Source organism: Prinia subflava, chromosome 2 (assembly GCF_021018805.1).
Source record: "Prinia subflava isolate CZ2003 ecotype Zambia chromosome 2, Cam_Psub_1.2, whole genome shotgun sequence".
Taxonomy (NCBI): Eukaryota; Metazoa; Chordata; class Aves; order Passeriformes; family Cisticolidae; genus Prinia; species Prinia subflava.
In genome coordinates, this window is record NC_086248.1 from 89066150 (window position 1) to 89092336 (window position 26187).

General features: G+C 38.9%; 1 protein-coding gene across 1 annotated transcript in view; it reads right to left on the minus strand.

Annotated features, from left to right (window-relative positions):
* The window catches only part of ADSS2 (adenylosuccinate synthase 2), a 37209-nt gene extending 11369 nt beyond the window's left edge, over positions 1-25840 (minus strand). The window contains exons 1-8 of the mRNA XM_063390951.1: positions 25437-25840; positions 10840-10942; positions 8383-8451; positions 7577-7627; positions 5263-5329; positions 2200-2307; positions 1830-1911; positions 16-142 (exon numbers count right to left, since the gene is read on the minus strand). Of these exons, the coding sequence (XP_063247021.1) occupies positions 16-142; positions 1830-1911; positions 2200-2307; positions 5263-5329; positions 7577-7627; positions 8383-8451; positions 10840-10942; positions 25437-25598 (769 nt within the window). The 5' untranslated portion in view covers positions 25599-25840. The remainder of the gene's footprint in view (positions 1-15; positions 143-1829; positions 1912-2199; positions 2308-5262; positions 5330-7576; positions 7628-8382; positions 8452-10839; positions 10943-25436) is intronic.
* Between the last annotated feature and the right edge of the window lie 347 nt (positions 25841-26187).

Genomic DNA, 26187 nt, shown 5'->3' on the forward strand with positions numbered 1-26187 from the left:
AAAGACCATACCTACCAAAATCTATGTCCAGTAGTGCTGCATTTGCACCTTCAACTAAGATCTTCTTTGGTGGTCCATGTAAAGCCTCATACATGAAATAAACACCATCCCTTACCATTGGTTTTACTTTTTCCATGTAGCCCTGAATAACACAAAAGACTATTGTATAGTATAATTTCATTATGACAAAGGCAGCCAGAGTAGAATTGCTATTGTTCCCTCATAACAATGCTCATATTCCTTTGGAAGAGGAAAAGCAAACAAGGACATGTTAAATATGCCATAATGTGAACAAAGGGAGGAAGAATGTGAAACTCAGATTTACACAACAGATATGCACACTCTTCCTAGGAGGAAAGAAAAAAGGGGGAAGGATGAGGAAGAAAGAAAAATCCAAACTTCTGGAATGCTTTAGAAATATTCAAGCATGACTATTATCACTGTACTGTATTTGGTCTTTCATTTCCAAGTGCTCAAAATGCCTCCCCCAAAACCAGCATGTAGGAAGTTCCACTTCTGGCCATCTGAAGGTAACAAATGCATACAATTGTGAGCAGTAATTTTTAAGTAAAAGTGAAGCTATTTATTGGAATTAAGCATCAAGTGCCTGAATGCCACTCAGTAGCTGGATGCAAGAAGCCAATAATATTCAGATTATCACCTGGTACACAGCCTTTCTCCTTCATGAGAACACATGAAGTTCTCATTTTAACAATTTACTCCATGTAAAATCTAACTCTTTGTCTTTCAGAATGGAATCAAGTGCATTAGCATAAGACAACTTTCCTCAAGCTACAAATACATGTTGTGTTTCCACCTTAACAAGGAGTTTCAGATATTCTGTAATCCTAAATTGCATTAAGTAAACTATAAAGTGCTATGAAGCAATCAACTGTAACTGGTTTCTAGACCTACATATTAATAAAAATACAATTCAACAATAGGCTTTATTTAAAGTTAAGCAAATAGAAGTGCTACGAACTCCCACATATTCTATTCTAGAGCTGTAAAAATTAAAGGTAGAGGAAGGATGATTTCCTTGGCCTGATTTTCTTAATGAATTATCATGTAATTGGGCGTGCCCTCCCTGTTCCCCACACACCTCAATGATTTTAAACAGTGTCACATTTGGTTGACATTTTAAGGGTTAAAAGAAATCTCATAAAGGTAAGTTTCCATTAAAAGCATGAGCAAAAAGCTTGGATAGAATGGTAAGACACACCTCACAAGATTTTCAAATAACTTGGATGCTGTGCAAATAAAACCTAATACCAGTGAGGAAACTCCCAACCATCCCAATCACAGGGAAAACATCAAATCAGAATCCGTCATTAACCACAAGACCAGTTTGGTGGCAATTAGGCTTCATTAGTTCTGCTGCTATCAATTTACATTTTCCTATGTTGCTGGACATTTTTTTTTAAGGCTTGTTACTTAGAAAAACTATTTACTTCAGTGCTTAACTTTCTGAGACAAGGGCTCGACATTCTGCTTTACAATGAAACATACTTCCCCCAACTACAATCCTGGTTTTTCTCCTAGACTGTGAGTTTGAGTGAGTAGAAGTAAGTCAAGAAGCAATCACCCCATACAAGCCTTTTTCTTAAAATTCACAGTATCTCTCTTGAAAGCAAGTTTTGAAATGCTGGATAAAACAGGGCCAAGTGTGTCCTTAAGGATAAGCAGCAGACTCTCCAACACTGATACATATGGTTTCCCATGATAGAGTCTAACTCCTCACACAAGCACAAGCATCAGTCACTATGGGATTTGTGTATCAGTAACTGCAGATGGTGATTATATAATGGAAGAGACAGACACAGGCTTACCTTCAGCTTTTCCAATTCCCCTTCAATATCTATCTTTAACGTGGGATATATTGCTTTGTACTGATTGGCCAATACTTTGAACCTGAAAAGCAAAAATGCTTCACTGAGGTTTCGGTTTGTTTTCCTCCTCAACTCCCCACCAACCCTCTATTTTTACTGGTTACATATCTGCAGTTATTTGGTAATTTAACAATTTCAAACAATGAATTATGATAACAATCATGATCATATAAATTAATAAAATTATATGTACTTTTTTATTTTAAAAGAACTTTTAATTAAGAAAAATAACAGGAACCATATGTAATTGCTTACACAGGGTACTATACAGAAACTGAAAACTATGCTTACAACTGTGTGCAGTAATTACCTCTCAGAAAAGTCATCAAAATCAGAAACAAGGTCACACATTCTGAGTCCACTTCGAGCTGCCTTCGAAGAATATACTGGACCAATTCCTTTTTTGGTAGTTCCCAGACTTTGAAAAGATAATAATAAAGAGTTGTTGATATAAAGGCGTTTTTTCCTTTAAGCTATTCCATCTTTAGCATAAAATGAAATGCTGTTAATTGTGAGCATTTAACTTTAAGCATTTAAAACAAGATACTTTTAGGATGCAGCCTAGTGTTAGAATATCTCTGTTCATACAAGCAAATATGTTAATCTTCTACATACTTCTGTTTTTAATTTTTTGTACTTTAGTGAATGCTTACATGTTTATTTGTACACAATTCTGAACTTTTATACTTAAGGAATCAAATGTCAAGAAAATATCATTCAGTATTATGAACCAAAACTAAACCATCTTCCTAAAACACCGTTCTGAAGACCTAAGAAAGTCCTCCATAAAGCAACAGCACAAAGAGTATGAATTTTAAGTTTGTATATAAGAAATATTTCTTTTCATTCTAAATACCTCAGTTGGAGCCAGGAAAACACTGCCAAAAATCCAAAAGTGACAGAGACACTCCAAATGCCCTCTCTATGTTAAGAGTTCAGATATGGATTTTCCACTGTAGCTGAATCTGAAAATGTGAATTCTTTTTTGTACCCTTACCTGCCCAGTCTGCCTGAAAAGCCTTTTCCAGCTTAAGCTCCGATGATATAATACAAAACTTGCTTGCACTGACTTTACTGTGAGAGAAGTAAAGCTACTTCAGAGAATGTCTTCTGCTATAGTCATGCTAAGTAGCTATCAAAACGGAGCCAAGCTGCACTCATCACAGGCAGATTATCAAATAACTTCCCCATCAAGCTCAATACAGTAAGTAACTCTTTCAGGAGAAGTGAACAGGTCTGCAGCATTTTCAGAAGTGTGCTACATGTTGCTAAGCTTCATTGTGCACTTAAGTTTTAATTGGTTTGGTTTGGGGTTCCTCCCTCCCCCCATCAGACACAGAAAGCCTTCTCTTCTTCAGTTACAAATTCTGCATATGCAGAGTGTCCCACAGCTCTTCAAACTGCTGTGAAGGTACCATACTCAATTTAAGAGAGTCTCCAGGTAAAGTAGGAGGCACAGGTCATATCCAAACTTCATGTTATCAAGTATCAGGTGATATGTGAGTAAACAGAAATACAGTTCACATTAAGTACATAAGTCCTTAGCAATTTGGATTAGATTCAGAAATATCTCAGAAAAAAACCCTGAATTCTTACAATTAGACTCAACACCAAGTAATCTCAGGGAGTTTACCTCCAGTCCAAAACAAAAAGACCTTCTAATGAACTTTGCATCATACTATGTCCTTTAGCCAGACCAGGACATGGTTTAAACAACTGACTCTAGCCTCCACCCCAGTTCATACTCTCCACAGAGAATCTTTTGAAGGAAGAGATGGTTTTCATTTATTTTGATTCATTAAGACATACCAATTAATAAAAAAGTCATCAGAAGACTGTACTTACAGAAGCTAAGACAACTGTATAAGCAGAATATATTGTATTAGATTAGCTTTTCTATAACCTTTCTGCAAGGGAAGCTACCTGATGACCCTTACTGGTGATGGTTTTTGAGATACATTCAACCAGGCAAAAGCACTCAAAAGAAAAAATGAACTTACCATTTAGAATGCTCAAGGTCTTAGGCACAAAAGAATTTTAACACCAACTATGTTATATAGTCAAATCTACAGTAAGACATGCTAGCAGACTATTTCAGTTCCTTGTCCCCAACAAACAAGAGACAGTCTTTTGATAATCCATGAGAGCCTGTTCTTAGCCTGCCTGTAGTACTACTCTCCCCATTACACTTGTTGAGCTTTAAAATTTAGGAGGAAATAGGGTGATTTTAACAAGCTTGAAAACCATATGTTGCAGAATATCAAGAACTCCACAGAAAGAAGAAATACAGCATTTTAAGAATGACTTCAGGTTTTTTTGCTTTGAATGTAACTTTTTTCCTGAGTTTTTTAAAGCAAATTAATTGGGCTTTCCCTAACAACCTTTAACCAATAAAGTGGTGCCTTCTCTCAAGTAGCTGATTTGACTTCACAGTGTTTTTAACTGCAAATACTGTCAGATAGCAATTTTAACTTGTGCTCCATAAAATATTCAAGAGCAGCTGATACACACTGATAACGGCTCATTAAAATAAGAATATTCTTCCATATCTATCTATATGTTCTCTTTGCTTTTTAAATCCTAAACCAGCAGTCAACAAGGGAGCTGCTACAGTGCAGGCAAGTGTGAAAACGACCCTTTGTAAAAATCACTGACAATCATCACTCAAAGGCAACCTGTGTGAAGCAAGATCCCCAAATAAGACGCTCTCTTAAAGCTTATTATCAGGGATGAAACATTTTTCAGATAAGTATATCTGAATTATTTTTCATCCATGTAATCTCTCTTTTTGGAAGTTCTTCTAAGTTTACTGTTATCTGAGAAATCTACAGCACTGCACTGCTTCCCAGCTGTAGATAAGTCACTCTTAATTCTGCCAGCTTTTTCCCCATTCCCAAGAACTAGTGAGCTACCTGGAAAGCAGAAGTTAAAAACACAGCAAGATAGTTTCTGTAAGTTTTGAAAGCTTCAGAAAGTCAGTGGCATTCTGAAGAACACAATGTGAACATCCACATGCACCTCTGACTTTCAGTTATTCGGAGATGCCAAAGGGGTCCTTCAATATTCATGAGAGAAATCTCTATTTTTACAGAAACAAAAACCTCCAGAAACAATTGAAACACTAGGAAGCAGAAACTAGCAAATTAACAACTAGAAATCTTTTCATAAGACAAAACATAAAGACTGAGCTCTTTAATTAAGCATATAATCTTTCACTCAAAGATAAAGTATAAGAAATAATCCCAGCACAGTCCAGCATTCAAGAGTTACATGGATTTTTTTTTAATCCACTGACAAAGCAAAACAGAGATTCAATATATTAAGTCCTGTTTGTACTAAGTCATCCCATGTTTGACAAAATAAAACTACCTACTTCTTCCCTGCTTGTTCTTGCCTCTGTTGTTCTTGGATGCCATCAGCAGCTTGGTGGAAATCAAACACTAAGAAAACAAAATAATTTAAGTTGAAAATACGTGTGAAACAAATTATTTTATCAGCAATGATTTCTTCACACCAACTCTAGGTCTGTTTACCAATGTGGAAAATAAATATACACACTGAAGAAAGGCCAATAAAATTACAGGACCTTTTTTCTTATCTTTTACATTTTTTCACAGGGAAGAGTTCTAAGTTTTTTCAGAGACTTTTAAAAGAGTGCTTATTTTGTAGAATATTTGCAGAGTGAGTATACACATCCCACAGGATAAGTAAGCCATTACAGCTTTGTAGTGGCCCCAAAGAATATGTGGATAAAAGAAGAAAAAATACAGTTTAAAAAAATCCTGGAAATAGGATATAGTAAAAAAAGTCATACTGCTAAAATTTAGGTGAGACCTAAAAGATAACATTCTCACTCTTTACAGATTTCTTAAACAATTTTATTTTTATGTTTTAGGCAACATCGATTAAAATACTTTTGAAAATCCAAAAGCTCCCACCACTGGCTGTTATGTAAACAGAAGTCAACTTCATAAGCCCTGGTTATGTTTTTATGCATTATATTGTTATTAATGATAAAGATTATGCAAAGTATCCCTTCTATCAATTCTTCATCTACCATAAAAGAAAACAAACAAACACCAAAACAGAACAACAACAAAACTCGAAACACACACACAAGCCCCACCCCCAAAAAAATCTTACAGGACTCAATACAAAGATTGACAGGCTAATGCACAGCTTATAGGCTAACAGAATTAATTTAACTGGTTTTCTTAAGTACTATTTCCTGAAATTAAAAACTATCCACTGCACAGGAAAGACTGGTTTAGTAAGCATGCTAATCTCTCCAGAATAAGAGTCGTTTTCCTGTTTGCCTTACTAATTTGGCTTTGTGTTTATTTCCACACATCCCCGTATTCTAAAGAATTACATTATGCCCAGCAGTGTGAACCTACCTTGGGCTGATCTTTTGTGACAGACTAATTATTCACAGATCAATACCCATTTTAGAGAAGATATTTTTATCATGGTAACAGATTTTCAAATTGTCATCAAAACTTTCTAAATAGAGGCATTATGAAAGCTCATTTCTGTGAAGAGGTTGAATGATTATGAGTGACACTCAGCAACTGGTTCTTTTTATTCACAGTCTGTTTAATTACGAAAAATTCACAGCATCGCCATTGCAATATAATCACCACAGAACAGTTCTTCTAGTAATTGAAAAATTTCCAAATATTCACCTATAGTGATTCTACTATCGGAAAAGATACTGGTAACTTAGAAACAATTACTTAACTATTTCAAACTCATTCGTTACTCCAAGGAAAAAGCGTATTTACTCTGAAATAACTGTCAGTAAATTCACTCACTAAGTTATTCCAGATTGGTGTAAAAAAAAAAAAACCCAAAGAAACCAAAAGCAAAACTGTTTTTCCCCCATGTTACAACCTTTTATCTTATAAAGTCCTAAACGGTTCGCATCCTCAGAAAATGAGTACCAGAGGCAGCAGTAATGTTATAATATCTAAGTGCTAATCTAAAGGATGAATTTATGTAATAAAGATGTAGTAGGAGTGGTACAGGAAGAGTTTCTAAAGCTCTGTGTTGGTGGATTGTACTCAACACTGCTTTACTCCAGGCTTTGGACTGCAGTGTTGTCTCAAGCACAGGCTGGATCCAGTGCTCCACTGGTGAGCTCCTTGTGAGGAGGGCACCCATTCTCCTCATACCTACAGACTGTTCCCAGAAAATCTCCTTTAGGAAGCATGTGGCAATTTCCTTGGTAGGGAGATCAAGTTTCAAGTCACAACCGATCACCTGATTTCCCAGCAGAAACGTAAGCAAGACCACTTTTACACCAAAAGGGGAAATGAATGCTTAGTCAATTCACTTCTGAATGCTTTCTGACTGCTCTCTGCTTCTAGTCTGACTTAGAAAGTGAGCCTGCTCTCCTGCCTAGGTGATCCTTATGGAATAGGATTAAAAAAATCACTAGAATATAAACCTGGGAGGATTCTGAGTGAAACTTTTTTTTCTAGCACCTTCAATAAACCAAAGCAACCCAGGGAGATTTAAACCAAAGAAAAGTACCTATATAAAGAGATGGCTAAAAATTATCACACAGTGAAACTGCCACAGAAAGTCCATAAAAAGCAAAAATTAACAAAAAACACCCCAAAACCAACCCAACCTCCCCCCCTCCAAAAGAACGAACAAAAACCAAACCACAAACAGGAACTTACCAATATGAGCTCTGTCAGAAATTATTAGTCTCTTTTCCCATCCTTCCAGTCCTTTAAAGGCAAAATGAAATAGTTTAAATTATGTTTTGTATAGCATTTTTGTCTTATGATGTATAAAGTATAAATACTTTTCATGCTTAGTTTTCAGGCAATCTATTTTAAGACTGAACAATCACATTGCAGAGTTTAAAAAAAAAAGTAATTTCAGTAATTAAAACTTGGCATTAACCTATAAAGCTGAGAAAATCAGGCTTATTCTGAAGAAGAATTCAAGCTACTAGCTCCTCAATTTTAGCAAACAATTAGTAGCTCTTTTGGTTCTGAATAATCTAGACCATTGATTTTCCCCACTTATAGCAGACTGCTGCCAAGCATGGCTATAGACATGACATGAAGTATCCAAAAACCGAGTTCTGAATCAAGGAGTGATTACCACAGCACCTGTTTACATTAACACGGTCAGCAAAGTGTACACCAATATTGTAAGAGGTAAAATGACTTTGAACAGGTTAACACACTTAAAAAAAAAAGCCATTCACTTCTTAAATTCACTTTTTTAAGCAAAGAAAAACATCTGCAGACAAATTTGATTTAGATTATATTCTGAAACTGTACAGAGATTCCTTTTATCTCCCCTCCCATGAGGGCTCTGGCACTTACAGCAAGACTCCTGTCAGAAAGCAGCAGCTAAAAAGGGACTTGTGGAAAAATACATTGTATTTAACTTTCACAGAGGCATCTTCCATCTAAATCATTCAAGGAGTGTTCCACAAACTATTTTAAAAGTAGTAGCTTCAAATTCTCACCTTTTCCTTTCTTTAAGTTTTTTTCAGCTTCTTCAAAGAGTCCTGGCAAATGAATTACAACACCATTTCCTGAAGAAAATCATTATACAAAATTTAATTAATTAAGTTGAGCATGGGAAAAAATATTTCAAACAGTTCAAGACACTTCATATTTTGTGTCCAGAGTATTTTATTCAATTTTTTAAACTTAATGCAACTTTGATTCTTAGGAATTTGTCTAAGCCAGATTTGCTCCTAAATGCATTTCTACCTACATACATTGGATCTTTCTAATAAATGCAACAAACTTTCAATTTAGACCAGTAACGGATTCATAGAACAGTCCGAAATCCAACTTCCTCTTCCTCGTATCTAAAACTAACTTCCCTCTTTGTACTGCATTTTAATAACCCTATTGTTTTCTAAAAGCCTGGCACATTTGTATCACCAATATAAACACTAGCATCCTTGCAGGCACTTTTTTGTTGTAAACAGACACAGAATATTGTGTACAGAGATGGGACTGTTAAGAGACTAGCAAAAACAACAGAGAAAGAAGCCCTACCAAAAGCAGGCTCGCCTTCCTACAGCTGTCACATTACCCAGAAAAAGACCACTAGAGTTCATACAATTAACCAGCATCACTGAGTGCCTAGGGAGGAGCATTCTCACAGCAAAACTGAACCATCTTAAGGCCATACCAAACCCAGTAGACTCAAAGTTACCAGTACAACATCTAGCTGAAGAAGGGATCTGCCATCCAAAACTAATGGCCTAGCATATAATTTCACACTAATAAAAGCATTCTAAGCATCAAAGCACAAAGTATTTTAAGGCTTCTTCACTATTACCTGCATGATACAGTCCTAAACAATAGGAATACTCTATTATAATACTCAAATCATTTTGCCCTTATCCTTTTTTTCTTGAACATACATATATGTTCTTTCAGTGGAATCCTAAGCCTTTTTTACCCCTAAAAGAGATTTTACACATAAGGCATATGTAAAAGAATCTAGAAAACACTTCAGAACAGACAAGACCAAAACACAGAAGCAAGAGGGTTTGTAAAAAGTTCTCTCCTAACTACTGTACTGTTAAAGGATGTCTATTCAACCCAGTCCACCAAAGAACACAAGGCAAATGGGCATCTTTTTTTGCTGTTTTCAAGCAATAATCTTAAGAAACATAGTACAGTAACATCAAAAGAACAGAAGTAGTATCATCTGCCTCAGCCCTCAAAACTCGTTAACATCCCAAACTTCTCATAACCAACAGGAATCTATTTCCATGCCCACTGGCTCCATTTCTGTAGAAGTATTAGGCAGGACAAGTTGATCCACAACTATCCCATTATCAAGTCACAATGTAACAGCTGAAAGGAGGCAATTAACCACCAAATCCCATTAAGTACAGATTTACTGCTGACAGAGTACACAGTCACTACCAGCTGGACTGTTTATGAATCAACACAACTTGTGACAGAGGCTCTTCAGCTGCTCTTTAGCAAACTGTCAATGACCAAGCTGAAAGGCAACACTGCAGGCTCAAAGCAACGAGATGCAGGAAGGAGTGACAGGAAGAGCACGACAACAGAATCCTGACCTGGAGAAGTACATTGTGTAAGGGACAGGAGCTCTGGGTACCAAATATGCAACATGGAAGCGTTACCAAGTCACAGCCTTTAGTGACACAGAAACCCAACCTCTGTGGTAAAACAGCTCTCAAGCACAAACACAGTTATAATGCTGTGTACACCTGTTTTATGTTTACCTTCAGTTTTAGAAGGATATTCTATGGGCTACATCACATTATTAGGCAGGCTGGCCATCCAAGCAATCCAAAGGAAAAAAACCCAACCACGTAGGACTGGAAACAGGATTCCGAGAAGGGAGAACAGTAAGGGGGTAAGTAGTTTTTTAGGGGCAACAAAGGCTAAATCCCTTTTCACAATGTAAACAGATCATAGATCCTGACATCACCTGGTACTACCACTGCCCTAAACCTTCCAATGTACTCTGCTGAGAGGACTTCTTGATAAGAACTATACAGTGTGGAAGTCTTTTGCAGTTAAGCATTCATGTCACAATCCAAGGAAAAGGGAGGGAAGTTCTGTAGTTCAAAAAGTACTTAACAAGGCTGAAGATTAAAAGAGAGAGGGTATTCTGAGAAGAAAATAAATAAATGGTAGAGAAAATAAGAGAGAATGGGAGAATGAAGACACACTGGGCAGCTAGCTGTTTACATTGGTAAGATACTAAGAACAAAGGTGAACTATCCAAGACAAAAGGAATTTTATAATCCAAACTTCACAAATGAGTAAGGGCAGTATTAAGAAGATAGTAAACAGTCTAGGCCTATGAAAAATTGAAGAAAAACAATCCTGATCCTGTACGTCCTCAGATACATTTTGTTATTTTAACGTGTCAGAAGTCTGTAACTACAATAATAGCTGTGTTTTAGGGATGTCTCACTTACCAATAAATGCAGTGACTTTTGGATTGATGATCCCACTTGGCAGAAGATGGAAGTCATACTCCACAGCATCCACAACAACTGTATGCCCTGCATTATTGCCTCCCTGAGTGGGGGGAGGGGAAAAAATAGTTAAGTTTTTGACACTAAAGACAAATGAACAGGCAGTATAGAGATCAAATAAATTGGTTCCACAGCTTTCATTTCTGTTACTGACAAAAGAGCACGAGATTTCCCAGGAAATCAGCCAAACTTGTGCTATCAAACTGAACAATTTCAACATCATTATTATCTGCCATATAGACTTTGGACAGTGTTTTGGTTCAAAGGTACAAAATTGTGGAGAGATTATAATGTTTCTAAAATTATCAGAGAGAAACAAATATTCTAGCACATGCAAGCATTTCTAAAAGCCATCATCAATTTTATTAGTTTTCTGTTACAGTTATGGAAAGTACAGTTTTAAGAGTAGAAATGCAAAGTAAAAAAAAAACCAAATCCCCAGTTAAACTGGGAGTATAAAACCATACAGTTATTGGGATAGGTAAGTCCTGTTATCTGGTAACATGCAGGCTTGTTCTTCTGAATTTTGGGTTCAGTCTTTTGAGTGTTTTTCTACAAATAGTAACCAGCAAAACTACCTAGTTCACTCTGTATCACCTTCTTGATAAGAACAGGTATGTAACAGTACAAGTTATTTATGTTAAATACATGTTATGTTAAACATGCTGTTTAAGGGGTTAATCTAAAGACAACTAAATCAACTGCGGCTTTCTAAGTTACCAGAAACCATTCACATCAAACTAACACTTCAAACATTTCTACCTCTTTTCATTATGACAAAGAGAGCATTAAGAGATGCATTAAACTGTGAAATCCATCTAAAGTACTAAAAGAAGCTTGTGACCAAGTCTTAAAGACGGTCAAGAAAGGCTTATGAAACTAAAAAGATTACAAAACAGTTACCAAACATCCCCAGTTCTTGTTTGCTGTACTTTTGAAAATAAGCTTATACTCTCTTGTGACCCAGTCATTTGTGCAAGGCAAGGTTACATACAAAACAGTTCTATTTGTCATAACCACAGAAATATCCTTTACAGGCACCTCACACTACAAGTTAAACAAACTGCTTCACAGAAATAAATCCTTCAAAAAGAAAGACTTTTAAGCTGAGCCACCTTTCAGCACAAGATAAAATGAAGAAAGGTGTTACATCAAAAGAAAAGAAACTATAAAAATTATTAATCCACGGAATTATAAATCTGAAATATTTCAGACTGTTGTATCACAGATGGACTTTTCTAAGCAATGGACTCAACAGCTACTCACTACTTCTACAACATTTACAAAGCGTGAATCCAATACATCAAGCTGTATCTGACAATACAAACAGAGTAGTTGCAGATAGCAAACATTTGTGCCAGTACACAGACACACACGCCACGCGTACAAGCCCATCTCACTGAAAGCAGCAATGAAAATTTTGTAATTTCAGCATTATTTATTTGAGGACTTGCAACCATTTCAACTCCTCTGAAAAGAGAAAAAACTTACCTTCACCCAATAAAGGAAATGCCTGAGTTTAACATAAGTTTAATTTTTTTAATCACATACTGCAGAATTTTTCCATGCAGTAAACATTACCTTGAAGTAGCTGTAAAGATTTTTGGATGCAGTTTTTCTCTGCAAATGATCTGACTCAATCAGACAATGATATATTTTCAATTCATAACAAATGAAACATATAGAACGAAGACATAAAGCAGGCTTTTCAAATTTACTCTTTTAAGACAGCAATTAATGCTCAGGAATAAACTTCCTGTTCCTGTTTGCATTCTTTCTACTCAACAGCTTTAAGAAAGGTTGTTTAGCAGTATACCACTCCACAATTGTGTGTTTGATTTAAAAGGATGTTAACTAGATACATTAACAGATAGATTATTTGTAATTTCTTTTAAATGGAATGCTGATACTCCTGACTTCTGCAAGTTACTCCAAAAGTAGACAATATTTTAAGAACTATTAAGTTATATATTTATATAAAATGCATTAGGTATTTTTAGTAATAAAAGACATTAGCTTTCTACTCAACATTTGAGAAGCTAAGCAAAACCTTGCTTGGCAAAGAAGAACAGTCATGCACTGAAGTATCATTTATAGTCAAATACTTGTGCTGAAAGTGGTAGTTACCTTCATCCACATTAGATTCCTTCAAATTATTCCTTTCTATTAGACTCATCACTAATATCAGTCTAGGCAACTTCAACATGAGCACTGAAGTGCTTTAAACAAAAATTCGATAGGTCTAAGTACAACACTGAAGTACTGAGGTATTAGCAATTTACAAATGGGAAGTCCAAAGTCTCCCAGGAGAGCATAAATAAACTGGACTAACCCAAAAATAACATTAACATTAGTGAATGACTATTCATTTGAAATTCTCTACTACCTGGACAAGTAAATTTCATATTTTGCTTCTCAATTTATTAAAAAAAAAAGAAAAAAAAAAAGAAAAAGGTTCTCTAGTGTCATAAATATTAAAAAAAAAAAAGAGAAAAAGAAAAACTGGCAACTCTAGAAATTAGATCATGATCAACAATAAATTCTTAGTGTCCTAAAGTCTGCCAAGTTACTAGTGCCATTCAGACATGGCAACTTAAAGTTCAGCAGTCACATGCGCTGGACAAGGTGCACAGCATGCAGCCCCTGACTCTGCTGGTCACAAGAGCGGAACTGCTGACTTCTGGCGGTGTCAAGATTTCATCTTTGCACTGCTGAGAGATGCCAAGGGTGTAGGTGCCATGCTCACTGAAAAATATCCCACGGCTGACAAAACAAAAATGGCATTTTACCTTTCAAACCTTCAACTGTTCATGCAACAGAGCTCATGCTTCACCTAGAAGCAAACTAGTGGCACTTTATTGTGCATGTTTACTGTGAGCAGCTCTACTTTAAGGGATTTTGCTAGAGACTAAAGTAGAAAACGTGTGACAAATCACCATCTTAAGCCATATGAATACCTCAAGGTTTCCAAACATGTATTTTCAAATCAGATTCAAATCTGAATCTCAGAAATTACTGGTAATAATATTATGATGGCTACAATATGAAAAGATTCAGTCCCGAAAGTGCTGCTGATGGAAGCTGTCTGATAGAATATCAAGTCAGTCCCCACACTGCTCTTGATGTCATTCTATCAAAATGAGTAATTTTGAAAAGTGTTTTTAATTTCAAACCCTATTTTAAGAGAGCATATAAGTAACAGCACATCGTGAACTTTTCAAAATTCTTCTGCTTATTTACAGGTCAGCTCTACCCTAACTGCAGAAGTGCAAGCATGTGGTTACCCAGTATGAGTTGTAATGTATTAAAATAATGGTTTACACTGTACACTTTATAGTGAACTTGCAGTGGAGTGTACACATATTGTGTGCTCAGACATTGCTCAACACGGGTTTGGTAAACAATTCTAATTACAGAAATCCAAACTCAGTGTTCTAGTGGTGGTAAGGTGAAGGGGAGGGTTGTTTTTAGGTTATGGGGTTTGAACTTGGTTTGGGGGTTGTTTTTTCCTTTCCCCAGATACTGATGTTAATGCAGGCAACTATTGCCTCTGAGCATAATTTAAGCTTTAAACTGATTAAGTCACTCCTGGCTTCTGTGCTTTCCATCTGGATCTCTCACTCCTCCTCCCTCATCCAGCTAAACCAAATGGGACCAGCTAGGTCATTCAAACTAACACTCCTTTGATTCACATGTTTAAAAATTATAATGAAGAACTAACTGTGGAAATTATTTTCACTATTAGCTAAACAAAGTTCATGCTCAAATGATATTCAATACCTTACATAAGGGTTTTGCCAGAGGGAAATTAAGACATACAAGAATCAAGAGATACAGTCACTGAGGCTGCCAATACTTCCTAGCTAACTAAATAAAAAATCAGTTTACCACATCTCAGTAATCTTCTAGGTACCCAAACAACAGGACTTCTCTCCCATACATGTGAAGCTGAAATACCTGTGTGCCAACACATGCAGTGGAAAAATGTGCAGCAAGACCAAAGGATGCTTTGCTCAGTCTGGAGGTACGCTACCCCTGTGTAGCAGTGGCTTCTTTTGCCTTTCTCCCTGCACAACAAGATTTCCTTTGGCTGAGCCAACAAGTGTGCCATGGCCAAGATACTCAGCCCTGAGAGCAAGGCAACTCTGGATTCAGCTACAAATAGACTGACGGCACAAAAGGACTGACAGGGATGAAAGATAACTTCTTATACGTGAGAGATGTAAGACCCCAGCAGCACTCTGAACAAAGAACTTCTTCACTGGGATGCTCTCTTCCCATTCTGCAGAACAGCAGCAGAGGAAACCTCTTTCATCACAGAAAAATAAGCATATAGGAACAAAAAACAGAACACAAAGCCAATTCTCCATCTGGCAACAAAACAGCAGCCAAAAACAAAGTGCAGTAGGAACCAGCAGCAACAGTACCACCATGCTCCTGTCAAGGGACTAACTCAGGCACAACACCTGAAGTCCCAAGCATACTTCATACTTCAAGCACATGGCAAATACTGTGCTATTTATTTTGCTATATCTCTATCAAGACATAGCATTGCAGTCTAAGCATACTTTAAGGTTTCTAAAATTGGATTTTCAGAAGTCAGCAACCTTCTTAGCACTAAAATAAGTTAAAAGCATTCGGTTTGTCTTCCTTCCTTCCATTATTTTTTCTCCTTATATCCTTCAACACAGTACTTGGAACAGCTCTCTCTCTGCTCCCAAAGGATTTTCGGTGACCAAAGAATCAGCACTTTCAGCAGCCCACAGCCTTATCAAATTACAATGTAAAATCCAGCTCAAAAGGGTGCCAGTTGGATTGGAATGAAAACATCTCCTTCCATTTGTCGGGAGATACAGCATGAAAATGATCATGAATAACAAGCATGAACCTTTGCTGTGTGTCCCAACATGACATGAGCTGCTGAAATAAGTCCAGAGGAGGGCCAGAGACGTTGGTGAGGGCGGGAGCACCTCTTCTGTGAAAACAGGTTGAGAAAGTTGGAATTGTTTAGGCTGGAGAGGAAAAGGCTCTGGTATGACCTTACTGCAGCCTTCCAGTAGCCAAGGGACCTACAAGAGACCTGAGACAGACTTTTTACAGGAGCATGTAGTGACAAAACAAGGGGTAACAGCTTTAAACTGAAAGAAGGTAAGCTGAGATTGGATATTAGAAAGAAATTCTTTACTCTCAGGGCAGTAAGACACTGCAACAGACTGTCCCGAGAAATGGTGGATGCCCCATCCCTAAAAATGTCCAAAGCCAGGCTGGATGGAGCTCTGAGCAACTCAATCTAGCAAAATGTGTTCCCACCCATAGCCGAAGGGGGCTGGAACTAAATGACCTTCAAAGTACCTTCCAACTCAAACCATTCTACAATTCTGTGATTTCGATAAAAGGATTTAGTATAAGGACTTAGTTTGATGCTCTGATGGATGAACTATTTAAAACCCTATTAAGAGATAGTAGCTTTTTTTCTCCTTCCACAATCTTGATACTATTTAATTAGAGTATTTACAGTATTTCAAGTGGAAGAGGGAAAGTAAGATGAGGTAAATGATCACTACTTAAATTGTAATATGTAAACAAAACCTGTGTAGGATAACTGAACATAAAAACTCTTACAAGGCATAATTCCAGTTCTACTAATGCAGTATACTTAAATCATTTCTTTGAAAAAGCATATGATCCCTGACCACTAGCTGGTAATCTTGAAATATCCAATTTATTCAATGTGTAGAAGAGCTAAATTTACAGGAGACAAAAGGTGCCCACTAATACACAAATTATCACACTACTACTGTTAAGATTGACAGCAATCCTTGTAACAAAACCTCATACCCATCTGCTTTCTATACACATAATTCCACAAAACATTCCCTACAAAATACTATTTTTGAAACATTTTACACTAGTAAGCTGCTCAGAGACAGTTTCTTAAGGTAAACAAAAACACCAAGGGTTTTTTTTTCCTGAGCTTATTAAATATTAAGTAGCCCAAAAATCCTTCTCAGTGTAAGCACCACACCCAAGAATCTGCATATTCAGTTCAGATAGGTTGGTCAGTACTACACACAAAACAAGATACAATTCTAAAACATACCTATCCTGGCAAACATGAACAGAATCAGTGACATGCACACAGAGGGGTCATAAGATAGCAAAGGCAGCTGCAAGCATTGCTCATCTGGGAGCTGTTCGATAAACATTCTTTGCAAACACTCTTTTTACAAGAGTGTTGAGCGCCTGAAAATACTAATTTTAAAAGGGAAAAAGTCATTATCTGCTGCCATTTTACTAGAAACAAGCCTGAAACATCAATAAATCAAAAAAGTGACTCCGGCTAACCAAAAGCCACTATCAAAGCACTGGAAAGCAACACTTACCACAAACACTACACTTGTGCACCCTACACAAACACAAGTTACACAACCCTGTGCCCTTGTCCAGATGGCATCACTGGAAAAACCACTGAATAATTGATACTAATCAATAGTATCAAAGAGGGCATATTTTAAACATATCGATTGAACAGTGTTTCTAATAGGGCATGTATAGTAATTTTAAGGTTCATAATTACAGCACTTCCTTTGGCTATGCAAAATTACTTACTTTCTTTTGCTGTCTATAGCTTTTAAATACTGTAACTGCTAGCATTTTGGGCAAAGAAGGAACAGAATTAGCAACAATATTAATGCAAGCACCTGACTGCAATTTTAGGATTTTTTTCTTTATAGCTCTGAAAACTGAAAAAATTTTTAGAAGTGTAACTATTACAGAGTCATACTTGGAACACAGACTGGTAAACGCCTAAGGATGTATGAGCAACTTTAAGAGTAAGTCTTCTCACTTTGAACCTTCCCAAAGCTCCTTGGATTGCTCCATTCCGTCCATGCACAATAGCTTTCTAATCACATACACAGCATGGAGAAGAAGCATTGATAATAATATTTAACAGCATTTTTCCTTCTGGAATTGCATTGCTGTACTAGTGAAAAGCCCCCAAGGAACAGTCATGTATTAAGCTGATTCACTGGACAAATAAGAACCAACCTTTTTATGGAGGAGGTTATGGAGGAGTCTTGATAATTTAATAAAGTTAATTTGACAAAACAGTAATGACCCATGCTGGTCTTCAGAAAGGTGAACTCATGACTACTTAACATTTTTGCAACATGACCTCAACTCCTAGGATTAAAGAGAGATGCTCTTTTTAAACCAAAAGATTATTTTCTTACTGAACTAAAATAGCACAAGAAAGTTTATCAGCTAAAACTTCAAGCTTACAGCGCATAACCAGCCATTACCAAAACTCAGCTAATGGAACTGGATGTTACAAGCTCTGGGATATTTTATGTGGAATGCCCATTAACTTAGGAGCTCACGTGAAGCTAAGTGAAGCCAACAACTCAAGAAACATGGAATCTCACTTGCCAAAGACTGAAAGTTATACAAAGCCCTACTCAAATGCTTACAGAGACATCCTGAACCAGAACACTTTTCCTCTGGTGAGTTTGATCAGAAAAGTTCCTTGCTTCTTGGTTTGCAGCCAGTCTCACTGGTTTGCCTGAAATGCATGCAAAGGATGTCACCACTTGTCTTTCCAGTTTAAGGGATGAGAATTTGCAGTTGTTCTATCTTCCTGGCACATGCGACTCTTCCAGGAAAAATATACACACTGAGTATATCCATCATTCCTGAAAGACAATTCTTTTCAGTTTTAAATTCATTCTATCTTAACTTTGGGGTTTTCCCTTCCTTTTTTTTTTTTTTTTTTTTTTTTTTTTTTTGGCGAAAAAGTGCCAACAATCTAATAGGAAACATGAATGGACCAATTTAGATATTCAGCAAAACCAAAAAGGAAAGCAGAGTTCTTGTCCGAAAAATGAAAGCAAATATATGACTCCTCATTATAAGTGAAAAAAACCCATTCTTTGTTCTGGAAAACCTTTGTGCAGAGCACAAAGGGCAAGAATAAATGTGTGCCATGTGTGTTAGCCAAGTATTACATGTGCACATATGTACATAGAAGATGCTAGTAAGGAATCATTGTAGGAGCACAAACATAATCTATGTGAAACTAAGACAGAGGAACAACAGCATTTTTCCATTTTAGATCTACATACTTTGAAAATAAGTATTTTATTTCCCTTTGTTAGTCAAGGCCAGACTAGACATTAGCATAAACACCAGAAGAGTTAAATCCCTTCTTAACACATCAAGACAGTTCAAACCCCCTTGCCTACAGCAGTCCTCCCACAGCTGCTAAGACTGGTCTACATTACTACAATTTTACTTAGCGGTGGAGGTGCTTAGGGAAAAAAAGAATCAAGGAAAGCAGACTGAAATTGCGATTAACAGCATGTTGTGAAATGGCTTTCTAAACTGGTACTAAATACAAGAGTATTCAGAGCAGCTTTGAAATACTGACACATGCATTTAAGAGAACCATCTACCCAAAAAGTCTATGATGACAATCACCGCCTTTTCTTATGACATGATCATGCCAAGTTGTCTATCTCAAAATATGATGCCTCAGGGAAGAGCAAAGAAGTCTTTCAAGTTATTTCCTCTAGAATAAAAATTAGCTGTCTACTTAAAAGAGATGTTATCTCTTCTTACGGAAGAAGCCATACACTCCTTTCAACTCTCTCCATCAGATGTGTGTGTGCATAATTCTTTCTACAGTTTACTTTTATTGCTACCACATTCCAGCATTCATTTTTAGCTCAGGGCAACCACTGTTGTTTCTGAGCTAACTATCCAAGCGACTGCCAAGTTGGGCAAGAAGCAAGTCGATGTTGCTTTGGCATCATATGGTTGTAAACACTTTCATTTAACTCTTAGATGAAAAGTCAAAAATACACCAAGAAAGCTGGATATTACCACTACTAACAAGAAACATATGAAAGATTGCTTCTTGTCACAATCACATTCTGGGAATGCTAAGCACACCTTTAAAAAGTTCATCAGTCTAGTGAGGAGATGTATCTGAACCCCATGATGTGTCCCAAGTATGCACAGCTTTGCAATTACTATGCTATTCATTTCTCATTTCAAAACATATTGTCAAAAATGTATTTTGAACTTAAGACTGCAAACCATTCCCTTTAAAAATGTATAAACAATTTTAAAAGCTACAAGGTTTTGATATGAATTCATTTTCTCATATATTTCTTCATTAATTTCTCTCCCTCTCCCCTCTCCATCCCCAGTGAATAAACAGCTAACAAACCCTAGTGTATCATCTACTTCTGAAGTTCAATATGAACAGCAGCCAGCAGCTAGCCTTCTTCTTCATTTACAAATCCATTCATGTTTGCAAGATCTAAACCTAGTTCAAGGAGCCTTCATGTTACACCCTTTATAAAGGTTTCTCAAGCTTTGGCTAGACTTCAGAAATTTCTGAATGTGTAGTGCAAGTATTGTTGCATCAAGAATGTGGTTTGAGGCAGAACATAACAAAATAAGAACACTATGTTTCACACATTCGCCTGTTTTCTCCTAACAAATAAAACATTACCTTTACTGAGGTCTATTAAACTTAAGAAATTCCGTCCATTTCTCTATACTGATAGAATTAGCTCCGAGAACTACTATTGACAGGAGCTATTCGGAAAGACTTTTTAGAGATGGTTCTTAGCTTTACCTGACCTGCAAAACTTTATTCTGCTGCAATGCCTATATATGTTAGGTAGGAAACAGGAATCATTATTCAAGTCCAGAATAAAGACCAGTCTATCCCTAAGTGATAAAAGAGATCAAGTGAGGCACGCATATAAGGAACAAGAAAAACATTCAAAGCACAGATATGTCCAGCACCAAAAACCCCACCAATGTCTGCTGCAGTCACAACATTCAAGAAAGGACACAATAAATAAAAAGTGACTTTGGGAACACTTACAGAAAACACCTTCCAAATGTGTGAAGTAGTACAGTAGAAATAAAAATAATGCATTTGAAATCTTAATGAGCTGCTACAGAATACTGCATCTCAGTCAACAAACACGTACATTAGGCTTCTCTAGTAACAGGTAACAGTAAGATGGAAATAGCTTTAAGAAATCAGTAGATTAAGGTATAATTGGCCCTTCAGTGCTTTTAAGGCCTTCTTTGTTAATAGTACAAACTTGATGAGCTGGAAAATCACGTTTAAACTGTTCTTCTGTTTAAAATAATGTAGACATTGTGTGATTGTTTGCAGTAATAAAAGATCACCTGCCAGTGATGCTTTAAAGTAGACTCATAAGCATAGGACTTACTGATGGGGCAGCCTGAAGACATAATTTTAGCGACTCTTTCCTCACCAGAGCACTCCACTGGTATGCTGCCAACCACTACAAGGTTCAGCAGTGCACCCAGCACTTAAAGAAAATTCCAGCTAGGCACCACTTACTGAACGCCTGAGCAGCTAAGAAATAGGCACCTACAGCTTTGGCTATTGATTCTGGTATTTGTAATTCTGCATGACTTGCATAGAAATATTGAAATATTTTTCAAATGAAAATATTTACAAATGGAAGATAAAAAAATCTCTTTATAAAAAAAAAGTAGCCATATAAAGACTAGTGAAAGCATCAGGCAGCACTGGTGTGAGGACTCAGTCGGCAGCTAATTGATGGTAATCATTATCCATCGGTTATCAGCTGATTGATGGTAAGTGCTTAATCCCAAGGATCTGCACACTGAAAACTTCCCTAGATGTTGCACTACAGTCACCACATTATCAAGTGATTAGCAGTGGCAGTGCTGTACACACTGCTGTTGGGTGGAAGAGGAAAAGGGAGTAGGAAGGCTCCACACACTGCAATTCCTATGCACCAGCAGTTCAGGAGTAGAATCCCACAGCAGGGAGATCACACTGAACCAGATGAGAATATCTGGGAAGAAGCTGCAACTCTGCTTCAAAGTAGCAACAATGCGAAAGCTAGAACTAAAGAAGAAGGAACATGGGATTCTTTAGCATATATGGCATAAAAGAAAAGCGAAAGCTTAGAAATCTTACTTCTGTGAATTATAGTCTCTGGATAAATCAACTATCTCCAATAGCAAGAAAAGGAAGTGACTAAAAACTTGCTGATGAAATTAGTGAAAGAGAACAGAATCAGTGCAGATATCACATTCTTAGCTGCATGGTAAACACTGGTAGATTGGGTGGAGGGGTGCTGTTAATATAAGAGTTATACAGCATCTTTTGGTACTGTATTTGTTTTAAAAAATGTATTATTTAAATATTATTATCTAAAATAATTTGCTTGCATTAATTTGCCATTTCCATCACTCCTACTAACAAATGAAACTCTGGTAAATGAATTCCCTAACTGCACTCTGTAATAGTAGGAAGTCCTTAATGAGAACAAGAAACGTTTTTCTTTAACTTCCTATTATCTGTGGAATTTACAAAACACAACATAACCTTAAAAATTGCCAGGTTTGCTGGTATCAAGGCTAGCTGCTTACCAAGAGGAAATTATATCAATGAAATCATACAAAACCAAAGTTTTTCTGGCAATTATTACTGAATCTCAAATCAATTCTTGCTCTGTTTTACTGTCTGAACTATGATTTACGTGACAGCAGGTACACAGACTTTGTTCTTTAACACACTGAAGACAAGACATAGGTTTAAGTGCAAAAGTGTCACCAATGTATTAATTTTATCAATAATATCATTGTACCAGAAACCTCCAAGAGGTAAATCAAGAGCAATTCAGATTTTACAGTGGAAGAACAACTAAATACTTACCTGCCATGCAGACACGCTGGTGTTAATTGTATCCAAACCCAGTGCACTAAGCAGTATCTTCACAAAACTATCATAGTTGCCAGCGCAGTTGCATTAGCAGCTACATACATGCAACCCCAGACATCTTTTAATTTTAGCTTAGCTTCTTCAAACAGTTGTTTTTGAAACCATAACACTAACTCAGATAAAGTCTGAAGCTGTCTTCTGCAAAGAAAATACCATTCTCTTCCTCTGAGACAAGACTGCTATTCACGACCTCTAAAACTAAGGTAAAATACTCTAGAGGGTGCTGTTTAGAAGTAGAGTCATAATGCAACTTATTTCCTGATGCACTCATTCAGCTAATTGCACACAAGTAAGCACCTGGTTCCAAATGGCACAGCCAGTTGATAAAATTGGATTTATCAGCACACGTGCTACCCAGGAGCTACGAAGGCATAGCCACAGATTTCAGAGTACAACTTCTCACAATGCCTCTACAGCCACCGTAAAACTACGTGATAAGTCATGTCTGCTTCTGGGATGGGACCATTTTCGTGCTATGCATCTGCCCAGAACAAAGGACAGTGAGAAGAACCCTAGAGTGTTTCACTGCAAGTACAACACAAGTTTCCAAGACACCTCAGACCTGCTACATCAACTTTCCTAGGCCTCCAACACTTGTACTCATAAATTTTCCACAAGAGCACACTGGAAATATTTGACGTCATCCACAGGCATTCCAGCAACTCTGTGGTATGATGAACAGAAAGAACCATCCTGGAATAAGTAAGAGTATAACAGTGAAATAAGAATCAGAAGCTCCAGTTACAGAAAGCTGATATTAGCAAGTGCCAGACCAAGTGTGTGACTGTCTTTCCTTCTGGACTTGTACCACTACAAAAAGCACAAGGGTCACACTCTGATTTAGCAGCAGTAACAAAAAGTTCACAAATATGCTTGTATGCATAGCAAGAATAATCAAATTATTCAATCAGAATTATTTTATCAGTACCACTGAAAGAGAGTGTGCCTATTTTCTCCTCTCATTCCAAGAAATCATTCTTTGTGCTTACCCTGTCCTGAACCCCTCTTTTCACCAAGGTCCTTTCAACCAATAAAATCCGGTTTTACTTACTAGAACAGCAGAAAGTAAATCCAGCAATAGTTTGCTGTCACTCTGATGAGTTAAATCAACTTACAGAAGTGTTCAAGTGGCAGAGCTAGTGCATGGGTGGAGACTCGGGGAGCACAGCCATCGACAGGAAAGGGAAGAAAGGAGGAAGAAAACTCCTTCATCGGGAGCAACAAGCTGATAGAAATGGCAGAAGTTCATGGCTTGGTGTATGACCATGCAATTCAAGCTTGAGATAAGATCAGAATATTTTCCCTTCTCTTCATCCTTTACCCAGCTGATTCAAAACAAGTAACAAGCAGAGTAAGACACATGTACACAAAAATTCACTGTTTGCCTCTCTTGTCTCTCCTCCAAAACTTAGTCTTAAACACACACATTCACCTGGGTGCCCTTGAAGTTTCAAGAACAAAGTCATAAAAGATGAACTGAGTCATTCTATGACCCACAAAGACAGGCAGCCATACCACAGCACCACATCAGATTTTATTATTAAAAAGACCCCAAAAAATCCAACAAAACCAAACCCAAGAAGAGACAAATAGAAAAAAATAATTTATGAAAACAGCTATTTAAGAATATATTTGTTTACTTCAAAATTTAATTCTCTGAAGTTCAAGGTATTGATTTGTCAGCTTTGCAACCGACTTGTTTTTGGAAAACACCAGTTTATGTGCAGTTCTCACTGGGTAACAACCCTTCAGCGTCTGCACTCTTTGAGGAATGGTAAGCAGTCCCAAAATATGTTTATTTAAGAGCAAATTTAATTTGCGCATTCAACAAAAGCACACAGACAGCAACACTTATGTGAAACCTGCGCATACAACAGGCATTTTATACTGCTGTATCTCTCAGCTTTAAGAAAAGACTGTGCATAGCTTCAGGTCACTGTGTTGTGCTCTACAGAACTACTGTACTAGAGATGCTAAGAAAAACATCTCCTCAGATCTGTGTTGTTTTAACGCAGGCATTAAGAGTACTTTGGTTGCAGGCTAGACTCGCTTTTCTTAGCTTTTTGGCATGAATTAGGCCTCCGTAGAGAGAGAGAAAAAATACGTAAAAATATATAAACAGATAAATGTGGGATCCCATTGACACAACAACGCTCGTGAAGCAAGGGCAGGCGAGTCATTTACCAGCTAGTTTTAGCTGAACACGACCGAGTTGTGGCGGACTACACGAATCCCCCACGTGCATCCTACAACTGGCGCTCGTTTCGCGCCGCTCCCGGCGCTGCGGCCCGGGGGGCTCCCGCCGCCACTGCCGGGGCGGGATCCCGGCCCCGCGGCGATGCTGCCGGAGCCGCCGAGCGCGGCCCCTTCCCGGCGCCCCCGGACACAAAGAGCGGGAGGCCTGGCGGGAGGGAGGACGCGACCCCAGGCACATTCCTCCTGCCGGGGGCCAGCGCTGGGCGGCGAGGAAGGCGCCTTCCTCCTGCTCTTCCCCCGGCGCAGGGACAAAGGAGGCGCGGGAGGGCTGCGGAGCCCGGCACGGGGCTATCCCCAGGGAAGGCTCCGCTGCCCCGCAGCCCCCGCCGCCCCCGGCCCTGCGCCTCCCCGGGCGCAGGGGTAGAACCGGGGCGGCCACAAGCGCCCGGCGGGGCCGGTGGCGGGGCCGCCCGCCTCAAGGTGACACTCGCGGCCTCCCCCGCGCCCCGGCCGCCTCCCTCCTCCTCCTTACCTGGCACCTGCAGACGATGTCGGCGTCCTGAGCTAGCAGATCCACCACCTTGCCCTTACCCTCGTCGCCCCACTGCGCGCCCAGCACGACGGTGACCCTGTTGCCGGGGCGGCGGGCGGCGCACTCGCCGTTGGGGATGCCGGGACCGCCGTGCTCCGCCATGGCTCGCGCTGCCCGCTCCGGCGCCTCTCCAAGCACATGCGGCAGCGCGCGGCGGCCGCTCCGCTCCCCCCGCCTCCGCCTCCTTCCCCTCCCCGCCGGGCGGGCGGGCGGTGCCGCCGCTGTCGCGTCCAGGTGCCGCCGCCTATCGGCCCGACCTGCCCCGCCACTCCCCGCTAGCCCGACCCCTGCCCTCAGCCGGAGCTCGCCGCTCGTTCGCGTGGAAAACCGGAGCGGCCGCCGCCGCTCCCGGCCGTTCTTTTCCCTGCCGCTTCCCCAACTACGCCTCCCAGCCCCGACTACATTACCCAGCGCGCCGCGCGGCCTCCTCCACGCGGAGCGCCGCGGGGAGCCGGGCGCGGAGCATGCTGGGGTGCGTAGTCCCCGCGGGCCGCACCTGCGGCAGGACGGCGCCTTGGCGGTTGCCCCGGGCGGCCCCGCGGCGGCGGGAGGCTGAGGCCAGGGCGGGGGCGGCCATGGCGGGCGGCCGGGCCGGTATGGTGGGGCCGGCATGGCGCTTGTACCTGGCGGCCGGGGGAAGAGAGCGCCAGGGCGCTGATGCCGTGCCCGTCCCGCAGAGTTGGCTCTGGCT